The sequence below is a fragment of the Biomphalaria glabrata genome, chromosome 5, assembly GCF_947242115.1.
Source record: "Biomphalaria glabrata chromosome 5, xgBioGlab47.1, whole genome shotgun sequence".
Classification (NCBI taxonomy): domain Eukaryota; kingdom Metazoa; phylum Mollusca; class Gastropoda; family Planorbidae; genus Biomphalaria; species Biomphalaria glabrata.
Window position 1 is genome coordinate 37,935,828 of NC_074715.1, and position 26,210 is coordinate 37,962,037.

At 36.5% G+C, this 26,210-nt stretch overlaps 1 protein-coding gene across 10 annotated transcripts in view; it reads right to left on the reverse strand.

Moving 5' to 3' along the window:
• The window catches only part of LOC106059290 (inactive tyrosine-protein kinase transmembrane receptor ROR1-like), a 348,350-nt gene that overhangs the window by 8,487 nt on the left and 313,653 nt on the right, over nt 1-26,210 (reverse strand). For all 10 annotated transcript variants that reach the window (XM_013216882.2, XM_013216876.2, XM_013216872.2 and 7 more), the window contains 8 exons: nt 19,480-19,586; nt 19,172-19,256; nt 10,361-10,420; nt 9,114-9,238; nt 6,862-7,083; nt 5,332-5,442; nt 4,563-4,667; nt 4,139-4,264 (listed from right to left, as the gene is read on the reverse strand). In XM_013216882.2, coding sequence (XP_013072336.2) covers nt 4,139-4,264; nt 4,563-4,667; nt 5,332-5,442; nt 6,862-7,083; nt 9,114-9,238; nt 10,361-10,420; nt 19,172-19,256; nt 19,480-19,586 — 941 coding nt within the window. The remainder of the gene's footprint in view (nt 1-4,138; nt 4,265-4,562; nt 4,668-5,331; nt 5,443-6,861; nt 7,084-9,113; nt 9,239-10,360; nt 10,421-19,171; nt 19,257-19,479; nt 19,587-26,210) is intronic.

The following is a 26,210-nucleotide window of genomic DNA, read 5'->3' on the forward strand; positions in this document are numbered from 1 at the left end:
GAGAGAGACAGAGAGAGAAGAGATTGAGAAGAGAGAGAGAGAGAAACTGAAAGTCAGAGAAAGAGTGAAAGGGATAGACACTTTTTGGCAGTTACACTTAAATATTTTCTCTAAAGGTGAAAATCAATTTGCATTCATGCTAACATGACCAGAAATCCACAAGGTGAATCTGATAAGAACAGACCCGTCGGTATAACGGGTCCTCCACTAGTACGATAGACATCTAGTGTAGAATCAATGTACACTAGACTAGGACCAAAGAGACACGGACACTCCACGCACATGCCCTTGCCAGAACACCGCGGAATAAATGAGATTGCTTGTATTTACTTCCCGACAATTGCCTTGGACTGGGCTGAACAAAAAGTAGACGCTAAATCGGAACAGTCCATTTCCTTTCTTAGAAGGGGGTCGACACAACTTAGGGTTTCCATTCATTACACATTTTGGTAAAAAGAGAACAATTAATGGAAGACAAACAAATCTTTGCATTAAATGACCAAATACTTTTTTAAAGTTGAAATGTTCAATTATTTTCTCTTATTTGATTGAAACTACGCGTTTTTTTTTTCTACAATTAATTAGGACCATGAATATTTATTAGTAGCAAGAAATCATAAGTATCCCCAATAGTTAAAACCAATGTTTTTATAATACAAGAAATACCTTGCTGTAAATCTTTCATCAATAATGAAAACTTTAGGCAGGTTTATTGAAGCGTGTCAAAAGAAAAGAAAAAATGCACCAAGAGAAATAGATTCATTAAAAAAAAAAATATTTTAATTTCCAGTATCTCCAACAACTAATGACCGGGTTCAAACTCAACAATATCAATCTAATACCGTTGTTTCAACTTTCTGTTTCAGGCCATTCCAGCGTTTAGCGTTAGGTGAGAGCACATGGGAGAGGATTGTTGATCCAATGCTAAAGCAACTAAAGTGCTAGCATCTTGAGCTTCAAGTAGGCGTCGTCTTCGGGAAATCAACACCGTCAAGTGTGTTGTCAACTATTGTTTCAACTAGGTTATCGGAGCAGGAGTAGACTAGATATAATTGGATTGGATTTTTTTTTCGTAGCACGAATAAATTAATCTACAGAGATAGATCTGTCTCTATTGTAGGCTTTCTTTCTGCTCGATAGAAAAATGATAACATTTATTTTAGAGTAATTAAAGACTTGAGAAAAATTTTGTTGAGAGGGGGAATGGTCTTTTTTTTGTCTGAAAGTATCTCCTGATACAACATAATCTCAGCCTTTAAATTTGTCAAACCAAAAATCCTTTTCATTGATTGTTTAATGCTAACCTGAAGCACGAGGGTACACAGAGGACATATCAAGAATATTTCATCAATGGTAAAGAAATGATTTCCTAAAATTCCTAATTATCTTAACCATCAAAGACAAATCGTAGTTAGCATTTTTTTTTTTGTTAAATCTGTATTGTATTTATTTTTTTTAAAGTAATCGGTTTAAATAATTTTTTTAAAAATCCAACTCAGATGCGCCTTTAGCCAGGACCGGATTTACCTATAAGCAACACAAGCTTTAGCGCAGACATACAAATTCTGGACTAAAGGGCACCAAATCTCTAATAGCTCAGGGCCTTTTAAATACGGCACTGCCTTTATATCAAATAGCTTAGGGCCTTTCAAATATGACTGCCTTTATCTAAGTAGTTTCTTAACTTGGCGATTCTTTCAATTAGTTTTTGTTTTACATCTTTCAGATTTGAAGTTAATTGCTTCCTAGGGCAAACCTTCCTCAGCCTGACGACGGGGGAAGGCAGTGGGTCTGGGTTCGAACCAGGCGCCGTCGTGACCATCAAACGACATTCCAGAGCACATACCATTTGACCATGGAGCCTATGGTTGAGTTAGCTGCTTTGCTAAATTTGCAATGTGTACGTGAGACAGAACTAAATGTAGTTTGAATGGATAGGAACTCAAACTGTAGACGAACCAGGATGGTTAAAACAATATGTACAATACAAACTTTATCAATACAAGCAAGAAGTAGTCGAAATGAAACATGACAATAGACGAGCTCTACACAAACATACATTTTTTTTTAAACCATTACCTTTCAAATTAAACATACAAATACTCAAAACGTTTTAACATCTTTAAGAAAGACAAAAATAAATGAATAATTTTACAATACAAACATCTCGCTGAATTTCTTTCTCTAAATCGTAACATATTGCGGTCATAAAGACTCTCAGTTCAAATGAATAAGAGTAAGCTCTTCTGTTAACTCTATTAGAGTAAGCTCTTCTGTTAACTCTATTACAAAAAAAAAAAAAAAAAACGGCTGGAAATGTTATCAAGGTAAAGCGTTCGGCGTGAACAAAAAAGAACACAGGTGGCAATTACATAGGGGCAAGTCTTGTTCTATTTGCTCGCATGGAGTCAAACCCAGCAGGCTCGCCCGAAGTTAAACATTTCTAATGAAGACCAGGTTGTGACTCCACTAGTACATTGTCGGGGAGGGGTTAGCTCCGGCTTCAAAGTGCTTCCTACCATACTGAACACAAGGCTCACACAGAGAGAGAGAGACGTTACAACTGCTGAGAAATACAAAACCCAGTTGGCCCAGGTTTGTTTCCAGTAGAACTGGTTTAGAGAGAAGGGGAGTTGGTGAGTACTTGAAGATCTTGAAAAAACTCACTTGTAGTCAGTGAGGACCACAGGGGCGATCGTCTGCAGTCATGTTTCTCTTTCTCTTCAAATTGTGGAAATACCTATAGCCCTCCCCGTTTTTCACACTTCTCTTCAACTCTGTTCTAAGATCAAACTCTTTATCACGAATAATGTATTGAATAAATAGTTACAAATTTAAATAGCCCTACACATTTAAACTTGTATATATCTAATTGGATTTTAAACTTAATCAAGTAAACACTAGATTCAATTCAAAATTAAAAAAAATAATAATTTAGAACACAAATAGCAATTATCGAATCATTTGATCAAGAAGCACTTTTTGTTCTTTATTTTATACAAAGACATTGCTGTAGAAGTGAGGAAAAAAAAAAGGAATGTCTTATAGATTCATTTCCGGACATCAAAAGGCAGCTATAAATAACGTGTTTCTCGGTTACCTTTGACTGCTGTTGTTGGCTCCATTACGTTTGTAACGCTTAGATGTAAACAAGGAGGAGCAGACGAGAGAAAACAGCCATTTGATTGACGCGTGAAATGGAGGGAAGAAAAAGTGATTTAAAAGTGACAGATAATGATTAAGGGAGTAGGCGGAGCTAATGATTTAATTCGCACGTGAGTAAAGAAGGTAAAAAAAAAAAAGAGGGATGAGTTTTTAAGGTGAAATGAAAATAAAAATTACAAGCATATTTACATGCTCCCCCCCCCCCCCCAAGTTAAAATAAATAAAAAAAGATACACGCATATAAATAGGACGCTGCATTTTTTAGTTTTAATTATTAAAATTTAATACGAAAATATAAACAGATGTGTTAGTAAGTCTTATTATGTTTTGTACACTTTAAAAAAAAATTTGTAATAACTGTATAATAATAATATTACTAATAATTTGTCAAAAGTTGAGTTCTGGACATTAAGTATGCTCCACACCAGTGACACCCAACCTTCTTCAGCCCGCGGGCCTAATAAATTCCCCAAACTCTTATTGCGGGCCACATCATCGCGAAAATGGAAATGCAATAGAGCAGACGACATTTTGATTAGAAACAAGTTGTGTCCAACATTATTTCTCTAGGAACTAGTTGGATGCTCCAAGTTGTTTTACTGAAACCAACTTCCGAATGACAGACTGCAATGCACATACTCCATTCAAACAGACATGCTTTGTGCATGTTGTACAAAAAGTAAACATCTATCCACTAAAAAACAAGAAAAAATCATGTTTTTGTTTGTTCAGCAGTCCCATTTCATCCACACTCCAATGTTGACCATCAAGCTACCACTCATGTCGCTAACAAAAGAAGTCCACTACAAATGACAAGGACACTGTTCAGATATTTTTTTATCTGTCTTTTACATTTCCATTGATTATATTATGGACAGAAGTTCTGACGGGTAGGACAGACGTGCATCGCGGGCCGGATGTGGCCCGCGGGTCGTATATTGAGCATCACCGCTCTAGAATATGATCCACTTACCTATGCCCTGAGTGTGCTGAGAGTGTTTACAAATTGGTATGTTGCATGTCTCTTTGCCAGCGGAGGTGTAGCACCAAGGTTTATCTTCGGACCCAGAGCCTGGATTTCTGCAATAGTTGTGATCACCTGAACGGAGAGTCAACATTAAATCATTAATAATAGACTAGAAGAACATATCGCAGAAGTAATGACGCTGTTTTCCAAATGAATGGCCAAACGAACTAAAATCCATAAAAATCTACTGTCAACCATAAAAGTCAACTATAAACCATAAAAGTCAATTTTAAATCACAAAAGTCAACTAAAAGCCATAGAAGTCAACTTGTTTCTTTTTTTTTTTTATTATTGAAAGGATCAGTAGGATTATAAAAACTAGTGGTAAAACTAGAGGTACATCAGATCATGGTCATATCGAAACAATTACCTAATTCAGAGTGGCTAGTGGATGTCCATTTGTTGCAGAGTAGGCCAGAGTTTGATACGCTCATTAGGCCTTGATAGTTTTTACCGTTTCCAGTGTAACAGTTTTCTGTGAGGATAGCCAAAGTGTAAGAATAGAGAACATCAAAAACATTTAAAAAAAAACAACTTTAAAAAAAAATACTAAGTGTAATTGTATCAATTAGTTTGAATCAGCCATATAATTTGTGTATTCGACCTAAACATATATATATCTGTTCAATTGAAATATTTTTATCAATTGTTTTAGTTTAGCTTTAAGCTTTCTCAATACACTATGATCCTATCACTTGTCTGGACCAGTTAGGACGGAAGAAGGGGGTATCTTGGTGAATGTTTGCCTAAAAAAATGTTCACACAGGACTCAAAATTCCTCAAGGGGACTAATTCAACTTACACCACCACACCTGTCAAGTACGATTTCTTTCCCTTGTTCAAGGTACCAAACAAATTAATTAATAACCAATAGTTAATTAACTAATTGTTAAACTTTTTAAAATTGATTCTTGTGTTGTCAGGTAAAAGAAATAATTGTGCAAATTTCAGCCTCATCCGCTATTGTGTGTTGGAGACAGACAGTGAGAGTGAGTTGATATAAGATTTGTAAACAGGAAATGACTAGTTTCAAAGCTCTTGTCTGGTTTTTCTAGAAGTTTATAGGCAGTTCACAAGTTGTTTTTTTCTGTTTCTAGTTAATACTACCTATTTGTAATCACCCCAATAAACCTACTGACCTTCCATTCCAGAATCTCTGACACCACTGTTGACCCCAATTCTGATACAGTTGTCACCTTCAGCCGTCCCTGACTCTTTGAGTTCGTTACATATCGGTAGAATTTTTTTATCTGCATACATCACAAAATACATAGGTATTGTATATAGCGACACAGGTATTGTATATAACGACACAGGTATTTTATTTAAATTACATTTTTTATATAAAAAGACACAGGTAGTCAGGTATTGTATATAAAAATACAAGTATTATATAAAGACATGAAGTATATATAAAGACACAAGTATTGTGTATAAATCGATCTTCGGACTCGGAGACAAGCCTTATTATTGTGTATAAAAACTCAATGTATTTTAGATTTAAATAAGAAAATGAGACATTCTTGGAAAGGACATATGTATTGTATGTAGAGACATGCACAGATGTTAATTAGAGAAACATTTCTCGTCACGACAGACTGCGCCAAGGAAAAAAAAAGTTGTCATTTGTTTATTTTAGTAGAATTTAAAAAATGACAGAACTAGTTTAGAACGTCTATTTCTGTAGGTCAGATAGGCTCAATAGTTCCAATAACGTCCATTCAACTAGGGTCAATAGTTCAAATAACGTCCATTCAACTAGGGTCAATAGTTCAATTAACGTCCATTCAACTAGGGTCAATAGTTCCAATAACGTCCATTCAACTAGGGTCAATAGTTCAAATAACGTCCATTCAACTAGGGTCAATAGTTCAAATAACGTCCATTCAACTAGGGTCAATAGTTCAAATAACGTCCATTCAACTAGGGTCAATAGTTCAAATAACGTCCATTCAACTAGGGTCAATAGTTCATTTAACGTCCATTCAACTAGGGTCAATAGTTCAAATAACGTCCATTCAACTAGGGTCAATAGTTCCAATAACGTCCATTCAACTAGGGTCAATAGTTCAAATAACGTCCATTCAACTAGGGTCAATAGTTCAAATAACGTCCATTCAACTAGGGTCAATAGTTCAAATAACGTCCATTCAACTAGGGTCAATAGTTCAAATAACGTCCATTCAACTAGGGTCAATAGTTCATTTAACGTCCATTCAACTAGGGTCAATAGTTCAAATAACGTCCATTCAACTAGGGTCAATAGTTCAAATAACGTCCATTCAACTAGGGTCAATAGTTCAAATAACGTCCATTCAACTAGGGTCAATAGTTCAAATAACGTCCATTCAACTAGGGTCAATAGTTCATCTAGATTCAGAAGTCACATACAAAAAATAGGGTCAATAGTTCATCTAGATTCAGATGTCAATAAGGTCAATAGTTCATCTAGATTCAGAAGTCAATAGGGTCAATAGTTCATCTAGATTCAGAAGTCAATAGGGTCAATAGTTCATCTAGATTCAGAAGTCAATAGGGTCAATAGTTCATCTAGATTCAGAAGTCAATAGGGTCAATAGTTCATCTAGATTCAGAAGTCAATAGGGTCAATAGTTCATCTAGATTCAGAAGTCAATAGGGTCAATAATTATGAGATGACGAGAACTTACCGGTAAAAACGGATGTTTTCTTGGCCATGAGGTACTCATCCTTACATATGTCCGACTCCAGCCTCTCACACTCGTCTCTGCAGATCTGTCGGGCCTTGGCCGGGCTTTTAGTTTTGGTGTCACACAGAGGGAAGGCAAAGTAGCACATCGACTTGATCCCGAATGGTTCACACTTTTTGGACATTTGGGTCGGGGACACGCCGCCAATCAAAGCAAAGGCAGCTGTTAGAGAAGATAGAATGAATCGCATTGGAAACAACAACAATAATGGTTGGCTTATCTACTTTTGGAAATCATAAAAAATTAATTCAAAGGAAAAGCATTAGATAATGGGTCAGATCAGTGATAGATTAGTGACAGTGCCATGATGCCGAACAGCCAAGAAATGTGCTTTCGTGGAAATATTCAAATACGAGTTAAATAGTGGCTAAAATACACATTAAAAAATACAATAGAAATGCAGAGTAATAATAGCAAATTAGATCTACAAGTTTTGAAGGTATTCAAATATTTTTAACTTCGAATTATGGAATCGTACGGAAGTAGATATTTCTATAGTCACAATAGTAAATCGTAGGCTACAATTATCTTTCTATTTAGGCGTTATTTAGCCATACTTATATATTTTATACTATATATTTCATAGTTGTTATAGCGAAAGAACAGGGCCTAATTGAAGGTGCATGCTGAATACTTGGATAATATTTCTTACTTATCACAATTAAAATATCTCATTTTCAAAGCATAGAGTAGCCATAGACCAAATAATGATTCAAATAATGTAGCATTCAAACTATGTATTCATCAATACTCTCATATACATCTACATGCTATTCAAGTGATCACTTTTGTTCCTGTCAAGGGATGCAACTAATGCTCAGTTATTGGTGTTTACGAAAGGTGGCAATGAATGAACGGAACGAGACATTGTGAAGAGTTGGCGACATTGTATTGAAGTCAGACGACCTAGTCGAGGCTATACTTTTCAAAAGGTTGTTAATAAAAAAAAACAACACTTTTTTTTTTTATGGAAATGAAGTATTTATTTATTTTATTTTTCTCTACTAAAACAAAAAAAAAAAAGATGTATCTCGTGAGGATGTGTGTGTGTGTGTGCGTGAATGTGGTGGGAGCGATGGGCTAGTTAATGCCCAGTGATATAAAGCTTTTTGTTTTATCCATGACAAGTGATTGCCGAGGGGGAGGGGGATGGAAACTTGACCACATGTATTGCTCAACGTATTTTTCAAAGTTTCTAGACAGACTGGCTTCTTTGAGCCGGACCGCAGGTCATCTGTCAGCCACTGGACTCGGCCGCAGTCAGGATAGAAGTCAGAGGTAGATTGTATTCCGCTCCCACCAGAGAGTGGCGCCAACGCATGACGCAGTGGAACGGGGTGCATTCTGAGATCCCAAATGTTATTATTTGTGCAGTAGCTATCAATTAAAGCGCCCAGCTTAAAGCCTCCCCCCCCCTAAAAATGCTAATAGCAAAGAGTGAAGAGGAAAAAAAAAATTGCGTCTTGAAGAATTGTTTGTTTTTAGATCAAAGATGTGATCAATCAAAGACACTAGTTCTCTCTCTTTATATCTCATCTTTCTTGCCACAGTCAGACTCCACTGGGACAATGACAGAAAATCCCAAAGAAGTTATCTATATGTTTTATTGGCTAATAATGGGCGAGATGCCATTGCTACAGAATAAAGTTCATGGAAATGTACATTATATATTATATGAAGGCAATCTTGGACATTACAGGAATCTTGGTTATATAAAAGTGACCATAATGCTTCCTTCTACCAAAAGTAAGAAAAGGCAAACAGTAACATAAAAGAAATATTCTTCTAACTTGTCAGAATGTAGGTTGCAGTGGTTGGTACTACAGGCCAATGAGATACAGTATGAGTTAGCAATAAGATAATAAGAACCAGCCTTCACATTTTTGTTTAAAGAAATCAAAATAATTTTGTTGCGACAAAGTGATTTTGAAAATCAACAACAATACATCCTCAACTGTACAACATAAACTCAATGATACATCATCACTGCACAACATTAACTCAACAAAGCAACATCACTGCAAAACTTAAACTCAGCGTTTTTGTGCCTGGGCAGTGGAGCCGTGTGTAAAGGTGTGTTATTGCTTTCTATTTGTTACTTATTACAATTAAGACAGTCGTCGCCTAGTACAACCCACCTCAAAACAAAACACTACTCAATGATACATCACCAACTTCCAACCCAAACTTACCAATCATGCTTTCCTCCAGGTCACTCAAGTCATTGACAGACTTCACATAGATGCTCATGTTGCCAACAAATCTGGAACACGTCGAGCCTCGGTAGACGAGACAAAATCCCTCGCTGTTCTTTCGGCTGTTGGAGTCAAGACAAAGACAGTTTCAAATATTCATTTCAATCAAACGCTATGTGTACACACTTTTTTTTTTTAAGTTGCCAAACATTATATATATATATAGAGAGAGAGGAACGGTTTCATTGGTCAAAAAAAGCTGTCCAACAGGTCAATGAGTCTATTTATCAAGACAGGACAAATAAGCAGCAGAAAGTAACAAGCTTAGAAAGCAAAAACAAACCCAAATACGAAACAACAAGAAAAAAAAAGAATTACAAAACAAAAACAAACCCAACAAAAACAAACCCAACTACAAAACAAAAACAAACCCAACAAAAACAAACCCAACTAGAAAACAAAAACAAACCCAACAAAAACAAACCCAACTACAAAACAAAAACAAACCCAACAAAAACAAACCCAACAAAAACAAACCCAACAAAAACAAACCCAACTACAAAACAAAAACAAACCCAACTACAAAACAAAAACAAACCCAACTAGAAAACAAAAACAAACCCAACAAAAACAAACCCAACAAAAACAAACCCAACAAAAACAAACCCAACTACGAAGCAACAAAACAAAAAAAGAAATACAAAACAAAAACAAAACCAACTACAAAACAAAAACAACCCCAACAAAAACAAACCCAACTAAAACAAACCCAACTACAAAACAAAAACAAACCCAACTACAAAACAAAAACAAAACCAACAAAAACAAACCCAACTACAAAACAAAAACAAACCCAACTACAAAACAAAAACAAACCCAACTAGAAAACAAAAACAAACCCAACAAAAACAAACCCAACAAAAACAAACCCAACAAAAACAAACCCAACTACAAAACAAAAACAAACCCAACAAAAACAAACCCAACCACAAAGCAACAAAAAAAAAAGAACTACAAAACAAAAACAAACCCAACAAAAACAAACCCCAACTACAAAACAAAAACAAACCCAACAAAAACAAACCCAACAAAAACAAACCCAACAAAAACAAACCCAACTACAAAACAAAAACAAATCCAACTACAAAACAAAGCCAAACAGCTAATCCCACTGTTGATATAGTAAATACTAAAATGAAGTAGTAAATATTAACAATGAAATTCTCTTAAAGTAAGTCACTAACTTGTCGTCCACATCGCCCACGTGACCACTCAAACTGTTCTTGTCATATCGTCCATTGAAGCTGTGGACACAACAAATTCAGAACTGAAAACTTGGTGCATGAACAATGCTGTGGGCATGGTTTAACATGGGCCTAGGACGTGATATAGATGGATATAATACAGAGGGACATAATACAGATGGACATAATACAGATGGACATAATCCAGTGGCTATCTCTTATCGTCTACTTTAGTCTGGTGACCATTACAGAGGCGGAGAGCAAAAGGATTGAGAGATTCTTAAAGTGTAATCACGACGGTGTTAGTTTCAGTTAAACAAAGAAAATATAAAAATCCTTTAAAAAAACAACAACAAAGTTTATCTAAGAACTATGCAATCTCTATCTCTCAATAATATTTAGATTATCTCCATTATTTGATATCAACCAAAATAGTTAATTACCAATATTGGACTGATTGTTTAATCAAAAAAAAAATGATTCATGTTTTTTTTCCCGGTACAATAAATTTTGTTTCATGTTTCCACTTGTTTCGAGACTGGGTGTGGGAGAAACACCGTGTTCAATTATCTAATGGGATGAAACCTTACATATTTATCCGTATCTGTGAATACTTTAGGATTAAATTCCCTTGTTGGTATCAAGCGAAATAAATAATCACCAGTAACTACTTGACTAATTTCTTTTCAAACTGATTCATGTTTTTTAGGGGCTATAAATAATAGTTTAAAGTTTCAACTTGATCCGAGAGTGGATGTGGGAGAAATAACGTGTACAAATTTGTTACCAGACAGACAAACAGACAGACCGAGTGAGTTGATATAGGTTGTGCAGTGGTAGGCTAAACATGTTCAGTTATCAACGTGTTTTGTGGCGTAAGTCTTGCATTTGCTGTTGGTAGTCAATCATTTGCATAGTGTTGTTTTTTTTTAAAGTCTCAAATATGGAAAACAAGGCTTGCCTTTCCGTTTGACTTGGCCACATTGAATAAAAATGTCTAAACAATGCTCTAGTGCAAGTAATGCAAAACTGTAAACATTATAAACAAACATTGGTTACCATGGCTACCAAAGGTACAAGTCCCTCCCATTAGAGACTTCATTACTAAGTTCACGTTTAGTAGTAAACTATACAGGGAAAAAACTAGAGGCCATTAAAATGTCAGGTACCATGCAGACACAGGAGACACTTCGTTTTCTGATCCTCAGATTATGGCATCACTTCTCAATTGTAAGGCATGTTTAAACAGCAGTGAAAAGAATTGACTTTCAGTTTAAAATATTTAGCACTTTGAGAAGCATTGTTGAAATATTTAAAAAAAAAAAGAGGAAAAGAGAAAAAAAAGGGGGGTGGGGAGGGTGTTCAAGTCTAAAATAAAATGTGAGTTTGATTAAATCTTCTTCGTTTTTCTTGACAGAATGCAGACTTGTCTACAGAAAAAAAATCAATTGTTTACCAATGTCCGAAGATTTTCTTAACAATCCAGCGACATATAATGTGAATGAATGGCACAGTTTAGAAGCCAGATGGAAAACTAACCGCATCGGGCTCGCCTACAGGCCGAGTAAACATTTATTTAATCGTCATTAAATGCTATTTGCCCGAGAGGGTGCCGGGAAGGATGCAGACGTAGCCGGTTAGGGTCGGAAGTCTGATCAGCAGAGTAAAACTCCGCATCCATTAGTTACTTTAGCCTAGACTTCTGCTAACGATAATCTCTTTGGGAGTTTACTTGCTGCTCGACGGGCACGGCCTGCTTAGGTAGTTTGAGTGATGGGCTCAGATGTAGTGTGCATGGTCAGCAAAGGTAGTAGTTTGAAATGTCATGTGCTAAGGATGTCAAAAAATGTCTGATAGATGTCATAACTTGTGATCATTGCGTCTATAAGCTACGGAAGTATTTTAAGAACAGGGAAGGTAAATCTTTGGGAATGTTTGGAGTAAATAGACCCATTAAAGAAACGTAGAAGCCGACTGATTGTGTAGTTTGGTTCGAGGTCATCAATTGTTCATTCTTGTATAATAATAATAATAATAATAATAATAATAATAATAATAATAATAATAATAATAATAATAATGTGGTGGTACTGCTGCAGACCTGCCACATCACCACAAAATTCCTCAGTGGATACTGATAAATGGACTACGATGTACTTTGTTTCAGTCGATACACAACCCTGACAGTGCCAGAGAACGAATACTCCTTCGTTTCTAACATAATAATAATTATTATTATAATAACAATAATATATAATAATAATAATAACAATAACAATATTGATAATAATAGACAATATTTAAAGTGCTATCAGTGTATTGTGACCAGGTATAAAATTTAGCATTAAGTTAAAATACGATAATGTACGTAAACCATGAGACTGTTTCATAACTAGAGACCATATAAAATATTAAGAAAATTTTTTCGGAAAGACAATCTCACAAAATACATACATTGCATAAGTATCTAAAAAGAGAACAGACTCGAATTAATAGAAAGAATAAACCGACAATACTAATGTAACAAATTTCATCTTGACAATGTCAACTTGACAAAATAATAATAAGGTAAACAAATTGTGGGGTCATTTCAACAGACAATAATGATTTAAGGATGAACCACACCTGAAATTGTACACCTCACTCTTTGAAAAGAAAAACCCAACCTATATGGATTCTCTGACTCATTATGTTGAGCCAAATCAGGAATCACACCAGAATTTCTCCCAGCATGCCCTGATGCGAACCCAACAGTAGGAGTTCCTTCTAGCCACTTTACGAAAACCAACTTTGAAGTCGCAACTTGACGTGTGCATGAAAGTCTGTGATCCTCGAAGACTAAATAAACTCGATCTTTCCTCGGCTTGAAAATGGCTTTTTGTTCACACCTCGTCCTTCGTTCCCTCCCTGTGTGTGTGTTTTTATTTCATTGTCCATTGTAAACATTTACCGCCTTTTCTCATTTCAGTAATTGATTGAAACTGTACATTCTATTTCATTTAGTTGCTTCTATATCAAAGAAACAAATTAACTATAAAATACCCGCACCCGAGGTGGACTGATCACATAGGCAAATCCCCGATGTGCCGTGACCCGATGGGCCGGTGGGGCTACTGCCAATTGAGTTATGACGTATGAAAAATGTGGGCCGTTTTGATGGTAATGCCAGAACCAACTTTAACACCTAGTCCGCTTTTAACTGTCCACTGCAGATTCGCAGATTTGCTCACATAATTATTTTTCATAAAGTCGGCAATTTTGTGAATTTATTTGTTCTTTTTTTTTTAATCATAAGCCAAACTGGTAAATAACTTTCCAATAACAATGTCTGCAAAACATAAAGCTATAAAAAAAAATTACAATTAAGCCAGATGTCAATAACCAAGTTCCTGACGAAGGTTAAGAAATGCTATCATACCGCACCCGAAATAAATACACCACCTCCTTATTAATTGAAATAGAAAATGCATTATATATGAATCTTTAGAATGGGTTTGAGAAACAATAATACCATGCATACATTTTTTAAAACTGCAAATATAATTTACACATTCAGACAGTTAAATATCAACTGTTGACCTGCACATTCAGACAGCTACATTATATCAACTGTTGACCTGCACATTCAGACAGCTGCATTATATCGACTGTTGACCTGCACATTCAGACAGTTAAATATCAACTGTTGACCTGCACATTCAGACAGCTACATTATATCAACTGTTGACCTGCACATTCAGACAGCTACATTATATCGACTGTTGACCTGCACATTCAGACAGCTACATTATATCAACTGTTGACCTGCACATTCAGACAGCTACATTATATCGACTGTTGACCTGCACATTCAGACAGTTAAATATCAACTGTTGACCTGCACATTCAGACAGCTACATTATATCGACTGTTGACCTGCACATTCAGACAGTTAAATATCAACTGTTGACCTGCACATTCAGACAGCTACATTATATCGACTGTTGACCTGCACATTCAGACAGCTACATTATATCAACTGTTGACCTGCACATTCAGACAGCTACATTATATCGACTGTTGACCTGCACATTCAGACAGCTAACAAAGGGATTACAAATGGATACATAAAACGAGGTTAAGGACTTTATTTTTCTATTTTCTATACCACGAATAAAACAAACATCAATCATGGGGCGGTGTATCTAACAAAAGTAACAAATGACATGAAAACAAATATTTAAAAAACATGCCTACAAGTGAATTCTATTCTCTTGTACACGATTTTTGCACAGCGTCAGACGTCAATTGAAGGCATGCCATTATTCTTTATAACCCTTCTGACTGCGACATAAAACAGGTGACACAGAGCTTTGACATTTCAGCACATGACAGCAAGCTTTGATATTTGATCACCAACCACAAGTGCTAAAGGAGGTGCTAAAGGAGGTGCTACAAAATGTCTACCATTACATTTGTTTTTGTTCTAGGAAGTCCTTAGATCTTTTGTTTTCAAATCTTTATCTTGTTCGTTTTTAATTGACAATAGATATAGAAACGGAATCACGGAATCTTAAACACATTTTTTTTTGTAAATACAGAAAAGTTTTCCAAGGAGTGGATTTTGCAATTAATTGTTCATCAAATGACCAAACGATAAGTTAAAAGCCTAAATGTCATAGAAATAAGTTTACTGTGTGGCCATTTAGCTAGTAATTTTTTTCTCAAAAATATAAATAAACTGTCACATTTCAAGGAAAATCAATTGAGCCGTTTTCGAGATGCGTGTCCACCCAGGTTCCACCCATGAATTTGGTATCTGATAAGAGGAATCGTAAAAAATATTCTTAGACCGTCATTTTTTTTTTATTTCTTAGCATTTTTGTGTGTATATTTTGAAAATGATTTTACAGTTGTTATTCCAATCTCTGTAGCTTTCAGTCTCCCGAATTAAATTCTTGACTATGTTCCACTTGTTACCGTGACCACGCCAAAATGAAGATAAAATGAAAACTGACAACAGGTTCAAAGAGTGGAGAGTTCCAATGTGTATTTTTCTCCATCTTATGACACACCTATGATTCCGTGTCAGGTATGAAACCACATGAGAGAGAGAGAGAGAGAGAGAGAGAGAGAGAGAGAGAGAGAGAGAGAGAGAGAGAGAGAGAGAGAGAGAGAATGGGTATCTGTAACAGGAGGCAGGCATGTGAAAGGAAAAATAAGAGGGGTGTGAGGGGGGGGGGTGAGTGGGGAGTAGAAACGTTTTGACAGCAGGACAAAAAGAGTAAATAAAGAGAAAAAAATCCTGGCCTGAATGAATTTATTGTTGTGTTAATTAAATTGAGCTGATGTAATTATCGTATGTAAATTTGTTTGCGGTGTGTCGAACGTTGGAAGGGAACAGAGGTTTGTGTATGTGTTTACATTGAAAGGGGTCTAGGAAATAGACAAATGTTGTTACGCCTAACTTGATTCAGGCACAAGGCAAGACCGACATTGTGAAAGCCTAGTCATACTTATTTAAAAAAAATGGATAAGATTCTCTTTAAATTCGTTGTTTTTAGATTGACTAATTGATACAACGTACTTCCTGTGAATGTATATCAAAGGAAAACCAAAACAAATTGGATTTAAATGAAACAGAGTTTTAGAAGCTCTCACTCCATTGAGCTGTCTTGTTCCGAGAGGGACAGAGGCTCTCACTCTATAGAACTGTCTTGTTCCGAAGAGGACAGAGGCTCTCACTCTATCAATAAAACTTTCCTGTTCAAAGAGGTGTCTAGTTAAAAGAGTTCTAAACAAAAGTCTATAACATAATTTCTACAAAATAGAAATATATGTAAATAATTTAAAACACCTATAGATTACAAACTCAGCAATGTAACTGAAGAACTTTTTCACGAAAGATGTCTTTCCAGAACATAAAAAAATGACAATTCGCACCCGTTAAACCGTAGTTAAATCAGATCTTGACGAAGTGGTCGGCTCCTCTCCCTTAAGGCTGAAACAGTCATATTTAATAACTCCTATATCCCTCTTTCAGCCAGGATATTTCAAGGTCACTTGTAGTAAATAGAAGCCTGATTTATAACGAGCAGGTCGTGTGAGTGTGTGTGCACGGTAGTGTATGAATGTTGTTATTGCATCTATTGTTATAGTAGTGATGCTGGGGTGGACAACTGTAGTCAAACCTTCCATGTGTCTGGACCCATAAAATTATCTTATTTGATCTGAAATAGATCTCTCTCATTCGATTCCTCGATAAGTCAAAAGAAAGAAATTGTTACGTGCGCACCATAGTGTGAATGTCGAATGGTGCGCATGCGTGTTGAAAGAGGAAGATAAGGATTGACATAGTACTGTTTGTTTATCAAGATTCAAGTCTTTATAACCTATTATAGATGAGTCTGTTGGTGTATGATTAAGAGTCTCATCTGCTCGTAACAGAAATAAAAAGCGAGACCTATGACCTTGCATACGATCTATTTCGTATTATTAAATGAAACCTATTCCTGGCTCATGTTTTTATTTCTTGTAGCATAGCGCCGGTGTTTATAGGTCTACTGCCATTTCTTTGTCACTCTTTCATTTATTGAGAGATAAAATGAATTGGAATTGGTAAATACAAGGTGGTCATCTTAATGTGTTTGTGTGTAGGTAGTGATTTAAAGGTTTGTATTGAGTGTATTAGCTGGGCATATGGAGACACTAGGCTGCTGAAATTAATGTTTGCCAGATTTCATAGAACATTGAATGCTAATGACACACATACACAACTAGGACTGGTGTATTTCTTCGCCTTCTGGAAAGATGGATATATGTCTGTAGTCACGTGGACATATGTCTGTGGTCACGTGGACATATGTCTGTAGTCACGGCTATTGACCGTCTTTTTTTTTTTATCAACCTCTTTCCAACTTGTTTCCCATTTAGGACTTCGGTCAAAAGGTGACCCTCTAGACAGGAGGTCTTGCAAGCTTCAGTGCGTGGGGGCCCCGGTGACTTGCAAGTTTACACGAGCTGTCAGTGGTGGGCTGCGAGTCTTAGAGTCAACGAGGGAAGATCTCTTCACCGGGCCCTCTCACTGCCAGGCGCCAGCTGTTGATGTAGACCTTATGTTATGTGTCTCACACCGCTAGCGCACGCACAAGTTCTCAAGATTTAAAGGATGGGGGGGGGGGGGGGGGGCTGCTGCTTCATATATCTGGGGGGGGGGGGGGGGGGGCTGCTGCTTCATATAAGATGGGGGGGGGGGGCTGCTGCTTAATATAAGCTATAGTTACAGGTGACTTTCTTTAAAGTAGCAGATGGAATTTAAGTTGTCCCAACAAATGTTTATGAGTGGGAGGCGGCCGTGTATCGACTTAGTCAGGCAATCACAATAAACTGAGGCATGATCTATTCAGACTATATATATATGATTATAAAAAGAAATTTTGATATATAATTGAATACCAAGCTTCCGTTCTTCCTTTCCATTAAATTCCAAGGAAACTTTGAATTTTGTTGATAGTTTTGTTACAATTGTCAATGTTTTTTTTGTTGTTGTTGTTGTTGTTTTTTAATATTTCTCTTTTAAAACTAAAGTTATCAGAATTTCAGTTACTGCTATTGTATGCTCTTTAATTTTTAAATCATGACATTATCTCATCGTTAGCACAAGCACACATAAGCACTGAACACAAAGCACATGAAACAAGTTGTCTGTGATGTTTGCTTCCAACGATGGGGCTCTTCAAGGGGGGAAGTAACTTCATGAGAGAAGTGCTTTTGAAGACATAAAAAAATAGTATCCAAGTGAAGTGTGTGTGTGTTGACATATTTAGAAGATCTATTTATCTGTTCCGAGTAGATCTACTAGTCTAAACAAAGTGAATTACTTACTAACAAGTTTCATGCTCCACTTAGGTCTTAGCTAGGAGAGTCATATAACACAGACCATACCATTGTGTGTATGTATGTGTGTGTGTGTGTGTGTCTATCTCTCTAACACATACATTCTCTGTAAATACCTTTCTCACAAACACACACTCACTCTTTTTCTCACACAGTCTCTCTCTGTTTCATTCACACACACACACACACACTTTCTCTCTCACACACGAAAGATCCCACTTACAAGCACACCTCACAGACATGGCAGATCTTTATAACATGGCATCACATCTCACTGGCATATTTCAATGACAAAGCATATTTGACTGTCATGTCATATTTTATTGACGTGACACAACTCAATGACACCTCATATTTCACTGATATGGCACAACTCACTGAAATAGCACATCTCACTGACATTTCACTAATGCAGCATAAACCAATGACAGGGCATATTTAACTGACATGCCACAACTCTGCGACAAGCATATTTCACTAACATGGCACAACTCAAAGACAAGACACATTTCACTGACATGGCACAACTCAAAGACAAGACACATTTCACTGACATGGCAAACGTTAATGATATGGCATATTTCACTGGCAAGGCATATCTTATTGAAATGGCTAATCTAATAATTGTCAGATTGTTCTTTAATAACAATCTTTGTGTTTCCTGGTGTGGTATGCGCGCGCATCGTATTCTTGACATGGTAGTTTGAGTATCGAACCATCGCGCTACCGCAATACCTCCCTATACTGTAGGTTCCGGTTAAAAAAAATATCTTTCGTATTCCTAGTTGGGTCGTATTCCTAGTTGGGTCATTCGTTCATGTTTGGAGCCAAGACAAGCACTAGGTCGACATCCCGAGGACTAGAACAAGGGATGTAACTCCCATCATCTGTCACAATACTCCAAATAGACATGGGAAATAACCGAAACACACTTACTCTCCGTCTCCTTTGTCCTTGGTGATACCGATATCATCGTCGTCGTCATTCCCGCCTTTTCCACCGGCAGACGGGGGAGGTGACGCTGTCAGAAGGAACAAACAAAGCATAATTATCTAATTTGTTATCTATCTATCTTTCTCTCTCTCTCTTCTCTCTCTCTCTCTCTCTCTCTCTCTCTCTCTCTCTCTCTCTCTCTATATATATATATATATGTATATATATTCCAACACGTCATTTGATAAAGCGACTTTATAAATCAGTATGACTCAAGCTAATCGCAGAAGCCATTGATCAGAAGTACTCACCATTCATGACCGTCAATACTGCACTTGTTTCTTTAGAACCCTCAATGTTGTATGCCTTGCAGGTATAGACCCCAGAATCTGATGCCTGGGCGTTGATAATCTTCAACCTGAAGTAAAGAATATAAAATTGAAGGTTGATGTGGAGAGAGAACAACGAAAGGCTTAGACTGTGGAAAGAGAGGACAGTTTAAGGTTCAAAGTTAAAGACTTAAAGTTAAAAAGGAAATAAAAAAATACGTTTTCTTCGACATCTTGTTTTCATCGGAGCGTCTAAAGGGTAATTCACGAAGGTAAAACTGCATTGTGGCATCGAAAAAAGGTGGGGGGCGGGTCTACAAATTCTGTAGCGTTTTGCGGCTCCTTCAGTTCAAGACATCCTTGTATAGCAGAGAAAATTTGAAACTCTTCTCTGGTTGGTTACAAATCTGAACGACTTTAATAAAAGAAAAAAAACGATGATTGCATAGGTCAGTGTACGACTATATTTCGAGGTTACAAACATTCAAATAATAAATAGTCTTTGTTTCACTTATGTTCTTTTTTTTTTTTGTTAAAGACTTGAACGCAACTATTTCTGAGGCTTCTTGCCGATCTATAGGTCTGGGATTTTCAAATGGTGTATGCAGATTCCCAAATCGTAGATTGAAAGTCTTGAAACAAAGCAGAGATGGAGCATTACTTACTGATGAATACTTATAGAAATAGAAACACCTTTCCTTTTCATTTACGTAAATGCTGATCTAGCTTACTGAGCTTTGGAACTGTCGGTAAAAATTGAATCTAAAAATACAGTATTCATTTCCATTTCGTATTAAAATATACACGTGTATCAACTTTTGTTTGAGATAGCTGACCATTGGTAGGCATGACTAGATGCATGACGGTTAGGACTTAATCGTCTTTATTTTATAAGATAAGATTCTAAATGCAAAGGGTTAATATAAGTAGTTTTGAACTTATTTCGAGTGGACATTTGTATTTTTTTCTGAGATCGATTCCTTTTAGAGATTTAGATGCTGTCAACTTTAACCGTAAATCCTCTTTGCACTTAGAGGTCAACTTACCAATGCCCCTAAAATTTGTTAAAATAGCGATTGAAAAGTTCGATAACTGCATTGTTAAAGGAGACTTCATATGGCTCTCGTGGCACATCCTGTATGACCTTGTGTATGTAGTGATACTTTGGTGTGAAGAGCCTGTGTTCTCTCGCAGTGAAAAGGGTTTCCAAGCTGCACTACTTTTACGCAAGCGACAATAAACTCAATAAGTTAATGGCGGACGAAGCGAGGGTAGAAAGTGGTAAACAGGAGAGACGCAGAGATACAGATTAAGGGTAATGAGACAGAGCCGGGGGTGGAGAAGGCTGAGTCTCCATCTAACAAATTTATATGGACAGCTTATTATTAACAAGAGAAAACAACAAGAAGCCGGATTTCAATAAACAAGGTCACGACCTTCACCTACTGAAAGGTTAAAATAAAGTTGTACATTTCGAAAAGAAGAGAAGAGACATTGACGTAAGTGTACAAGACAGCCGGAATCGTGGACCTCGATTTCATCGCCTGCGTGGAATGTCAGATTCCAGAGACGCTTGGGAGAAATAGAATGTTAGACTCAGTATGTTACCATGGGCCCTGGCGTTCTAAGCATACAGGGGGTATACCACACGCAATGGGGAAGATGAAGGATCAAAATTAGATCAATATTAGAATTTGAAGTATCAACATCAGCTATTTAAAGTATCAAAATTTTATATTTAAAGTATTAACAATTGATGCGTGGAGTCTCAGAAGTATTATTATTATTAGGCCTATCTGATATTTTTTAAAATCATTATTTAATGTTTGAAGTATCAACGTTTCAGCAGCATTTGATGTTAAAATATCAACATAACATCTCTGGAGTCTCTACATTTGATGTTTTAACTTTCGACATTTTGCTTTTTGAACTATCACCATTAGCTATTTTAAGCACCAATATTTTCGGCTTCAGTTACCAACATTTGCTATTGACATATCTACATTGGATGTTTTAAATATCAATGTAAGATGTTTCTATGTTGTTTTTTTCATGTTTTGTTGTCTTAGAGTTGTATGTTTCTCTTCACATCATGTAACAGTTTCAATACGGTATCGTGAATGTTGAATGTATTCTCACACCATTGAAACTAATGAGAATTGATAGTTATACTTCATACTTTGGTTAGCAATAACATTTGTGCACTTTTTTTTTTTAAATTTAATTTGGATAGACATTTTTTTGTGTGGTGTAGCATAAGACTGAAATTATACTTTGTATTTTAATATATTTTTGCAAGAGACAGAAGGAAATATATTCGTGTAGGCCTGCCGTGCATATGTCTCACAGGACATGCCCGACGCAAATATAGAATATAGTCACAATATATAAACACAAAGGAGATCGGAGTGATTGCAACAATTATAGAGGTATCTCTCTCCTCAGCATTGTTGGTAATATAATATAATATAATATAATATAATATAATATAATATAATATAATATAATATAATATAATATAATATAATATAATATAATATAATATAATATATAAGTTGCGAAGTGAAAAAATCGTTTCTCGAGACGAAAAATGCCAGAGACAATACACAGCTTTATGCTTGATTCTAGCGGATTCCTCTATCTGGTTCATGTCACATGAAGGTAGCACAATGTAGATCCAGTAGGACATAGCGGGATCCACATGGTAGGTGCATGGAGATTGTTGTTAAAGCCTATAAAACTGATCACGAACTTTCAAGACAGGTTCCTTCTATCTGCCAGAACTTTTAGAAGTTTTATAGCCGAAAACATAAAGAAGGCAATAAAAACAGAGCACAAATAGTGCATGCTTCTCTCTCAACCACACACCCCACTAACACACCCCCATTCCCAAGGAAGTGGTGTTCAGTGTGAAGCTTACTGACATTAATTTACTTTCCCCCCCCCCCCTCCCTTTCACGTCTGTCTTGTGAGGAGCAGACTCTAGACGAGACCGGAAGTGGAATGCAAGTCATCAGCTAATGGTTAGGGTTCCAATTACATCCAGCGATTGCCGCCTATGGAAGCGGTATTGAGCGGATTCTGGATGCAAGGCGTTGCACCGGGCCCCCATCTCTCCTCACACGTAGACGCTCATTAATATTAATTAATGATTTAATTAGTGAGTTGCTTATTGTTTCTCTCGTCAGCCCGCGCATTAACGTTTCTCATATTTTCACGGAGGTGAATTGTATTTCGTGTCTGTGTTCACTACATATGAAAGCAAAGAGATTCGTTTCACGTGACAAGTCACATGGGGGAGCCATTGTCTGGCTCTTACACTCACAGTTCCCACCTCTGACACCATCCCAGGACACAAGAAGTAAATCTAGATTAAACATCGTTCAAATTATAATGACGTTTGTTTTAAAAGAATATTGTCAATAAAATTACACGGCACTAGAAAAAAGCTTAGGAAATGTTTCTTTGTTGCAAGGCCGGCTAAGGAATTAAGAAATTTGACCACAGAAGCTAATGGAATTCCGGACTTCTGACCATTCGGACTTTTTTTTTTTTGGCGCATGATGATAGTGAAATGTGTGTACGTGTAATTAGTTTAAAACTAAACATTTACCATTAATAGCCTTTAAAAAAAAGCTTTTATCAATACTAATTGTATTATTGTTGCCTTCTTTCCATAGTCACAAATGATGGCACTGTAGGATGAATGGTTAAGTTATGCAAGTCGACGTGTGATATTCCGAGGTCAGTTAGCAAAGACATCACCAAGGACAAAGTGCAAACAGAAATATGTTACAAAATGGGACACGAGATGAGTGACCCCCCCCACCCCCACCCCCGCTTTTACGCTTCTCCATTTCTTCCATCTCAATTGCCGACATGAATTGAATCTAAATTTGTGGTTCCTATTTCAGACCTTGTGATCTATATGGCAGATGATGTAAAGATTACTGTTAACGAGAGTGTCATGTGGCCAGCACAACGACAAAATAACCTTTACTTTTTACCAAACTAATGTCAGGTACCCATTAGAGCTGGGTGGACTCAGAGCCCCCCCCCAGCACTTTTCCACTCATCCACCGCGCCTCCAAATGTAGATACAAGCGTGAAAAGCTTACTGAATGACTGACCGCTATTAAGGGACAAATTTTCATCTAAACTCTATAAAGGATTTACGCCAGAGAAAGTAATAAGTTAGTACATAGCAAGGGCAAATGTAGAATTGTTGAATGGAGGGGGGGGGAGTGGCGATTTGTTTTTCAATACCCTTAACCTATTAAACTATAACTGTCTCTCTTTTTATACAGGGAGGGGGTAAGGGGCTACAGACTGCAGTGAATTAACAAAAAAAAAAGTACACACCTCGAGTAGCACACAAAGTGTGTAGCAGCGACACGCGCTCATGTACAGCACACACTCTCAGGAACTCAGCCGAAACGTCTAGTGTCAGGCCATGTCGGTGGCGGCATCCGTGAATGCCAAAGCTCAAGTGGAGTTAATAACTCATCTCTTAGCTCCAAGAGTCAGCCCACCCCATGCTGAGCTTATCTGCTTTCGCATAACGAAGAAAAAAAAAAGTAAAATTCTTACGGAGACTTACAAGAGAGAAGCGCGAGCGAATTGGTTAGTCAAAACATCGAGGTACTGTAACGAGTTCTAGGAGCGTAGCCTAGACACTAAATGGGAACACAATTCACGTGATATACACTCTCTTGTGTTTAGAAGCAAATACTTGATTCTGTTTTTGTCAACGACAGAAAATCTTGTTCTATGATTGTGTAGCATATAGTCTGACAGTGTTAGGGTTAGCAGTAATGTGTGGTCTACAAGACTAAATACAACAACTTATACAAAGTTGACGCCTAGAAATGTAAGTGACTGCAGCTAACAAGTATGGAAACGTAAAGGTGAAGCTTTAATAACAAGTTCAGTTTCATAATGTTCATCTTTCTAAGGACCTTGATTTGAACCAGAGACACTGAGCGGCACCCTCACGGAGGTCACGCACTGAGACACTCTGTAAGGAGAAAAGCGCAGTTATTCTTAAAATCTTTTTTGCTCCCCAAAACATAATGATACTAGTAAAAAAAAAAATTCTTGTCGAAGTGAAAAATAAATAAATACAAATCTTACTTTCTCCCTTTCTAAAGAAATGCGACCAAAAAACAACAACTCCAAACCAAGTTTTAGATTATTGCCTAAAACCAAGAGAACAGCCCATTAATATCCCAACTCTCCATAATTTAATTAACCACGTGTAATAAAAAAAAAAGAAAGGAAATGTTTGCCAGTAAATAATTTACATCCCAACTGTGTAGAGCAGAAACAAGAAAACACAACTCTCATTGTCTTAATCAGAATTTACTGGCGTCTTTCTAGTTAAACGTGCGAGCGTGTGCGTGCATGCCTGTGTGTGTGTGATAAATCTAAACTTCTTTTTTTTTATCGTTTGGGGGGAGGGAGGCTATGAATAATGGCCAATTCTATGACAAGGGAGGAAACCAGGTTTCATAGATTTATCTTCCCTTAGATTTGGTATGGCGGCTCCAGATTTGGTTAATACGTCTGTACGGTAGAGCACAACATTCTAGTGACGTAACTATACCCCTAGTGGAGGTTCACTTGAAACTATGTGGCACTGTAGTGATTGCAGTGTCGTATGGCTTTCTCTCTGGCTTCCTGATGGTCCCCACCAAAAGTTCACCTAGGTCATCTTGGTTTCAGTTCTAAAATCCCGTTTACGTTTTGTACGTTACAAAATTAAGTGAGGGTGAAAAAGATAAGAAAGCGATATGAATAGAAAAAAAAAAAAAGGAGGCGGTATAATGGAACCGAAAGGAAACGAAATGAGTACGATTTTTGATAGGTGTGATTGGTGTGAGTTTTACAAAATAATTAGACAAAGTAAACAATGGCCAAGATGCCATATTGTATTTTGTTCATCAGATCCTCCTATAGTACATTCTCTTTATGGATTTGCCTCTCTTCGAAAAGTGTAATTTCTGTAACTTTTTTTTAAAAGTTCCTAAACTAGCTAGTATATAATTTGTATTGTTTAGACAATATATAATATATACATAGATATATAATGGTTTAAGGCTTCAAAATTAATTTACATTAAAACAAAATTTACTTTTTTAAATTAGTGTTTTCCAGTGTTTGTAAGTATAAATGCGAATTAAAAAAATATTGTTTTCAAGCTTATTATCTAAATATCAATCCAAAGTTGGTTTTCTAGAATTTGAATATTCTTTTATTGTATTAAAATTAAAACACACACACACACACACACATCTACACACAAAACAAGTTTGTTGATGAGCTAACTTAAAATGTGAAATAGTAGGTAGGCTTTGTTTTTTGAAACGAAGGTCTGGCAGCACTGTTAAATACACCAACAATAGATCACGTGCCCAATGCCAGTTATTTATAGATACACGGGACATAACTTATTTTGACACATCTATATTGCATTTTTTTCTATGCCTGCAACAAAAAGGTTAATTTTGTTATACCTACCCCTCTTCACCCACCTCAGCATAGTCAAGAAAAAAAGCAAAAAACTCGGTGACTAATGAATAAAAATAAAAAACAGGTATTTGAAGTGTTATTCATATTTACGACTCTGTTACAAATATGGCACACAAAGCTGCGGGAATTTGTACCAAAGGGCATGGTCTCTTCTAAATATATCATATGAGGCTAGCAAAACA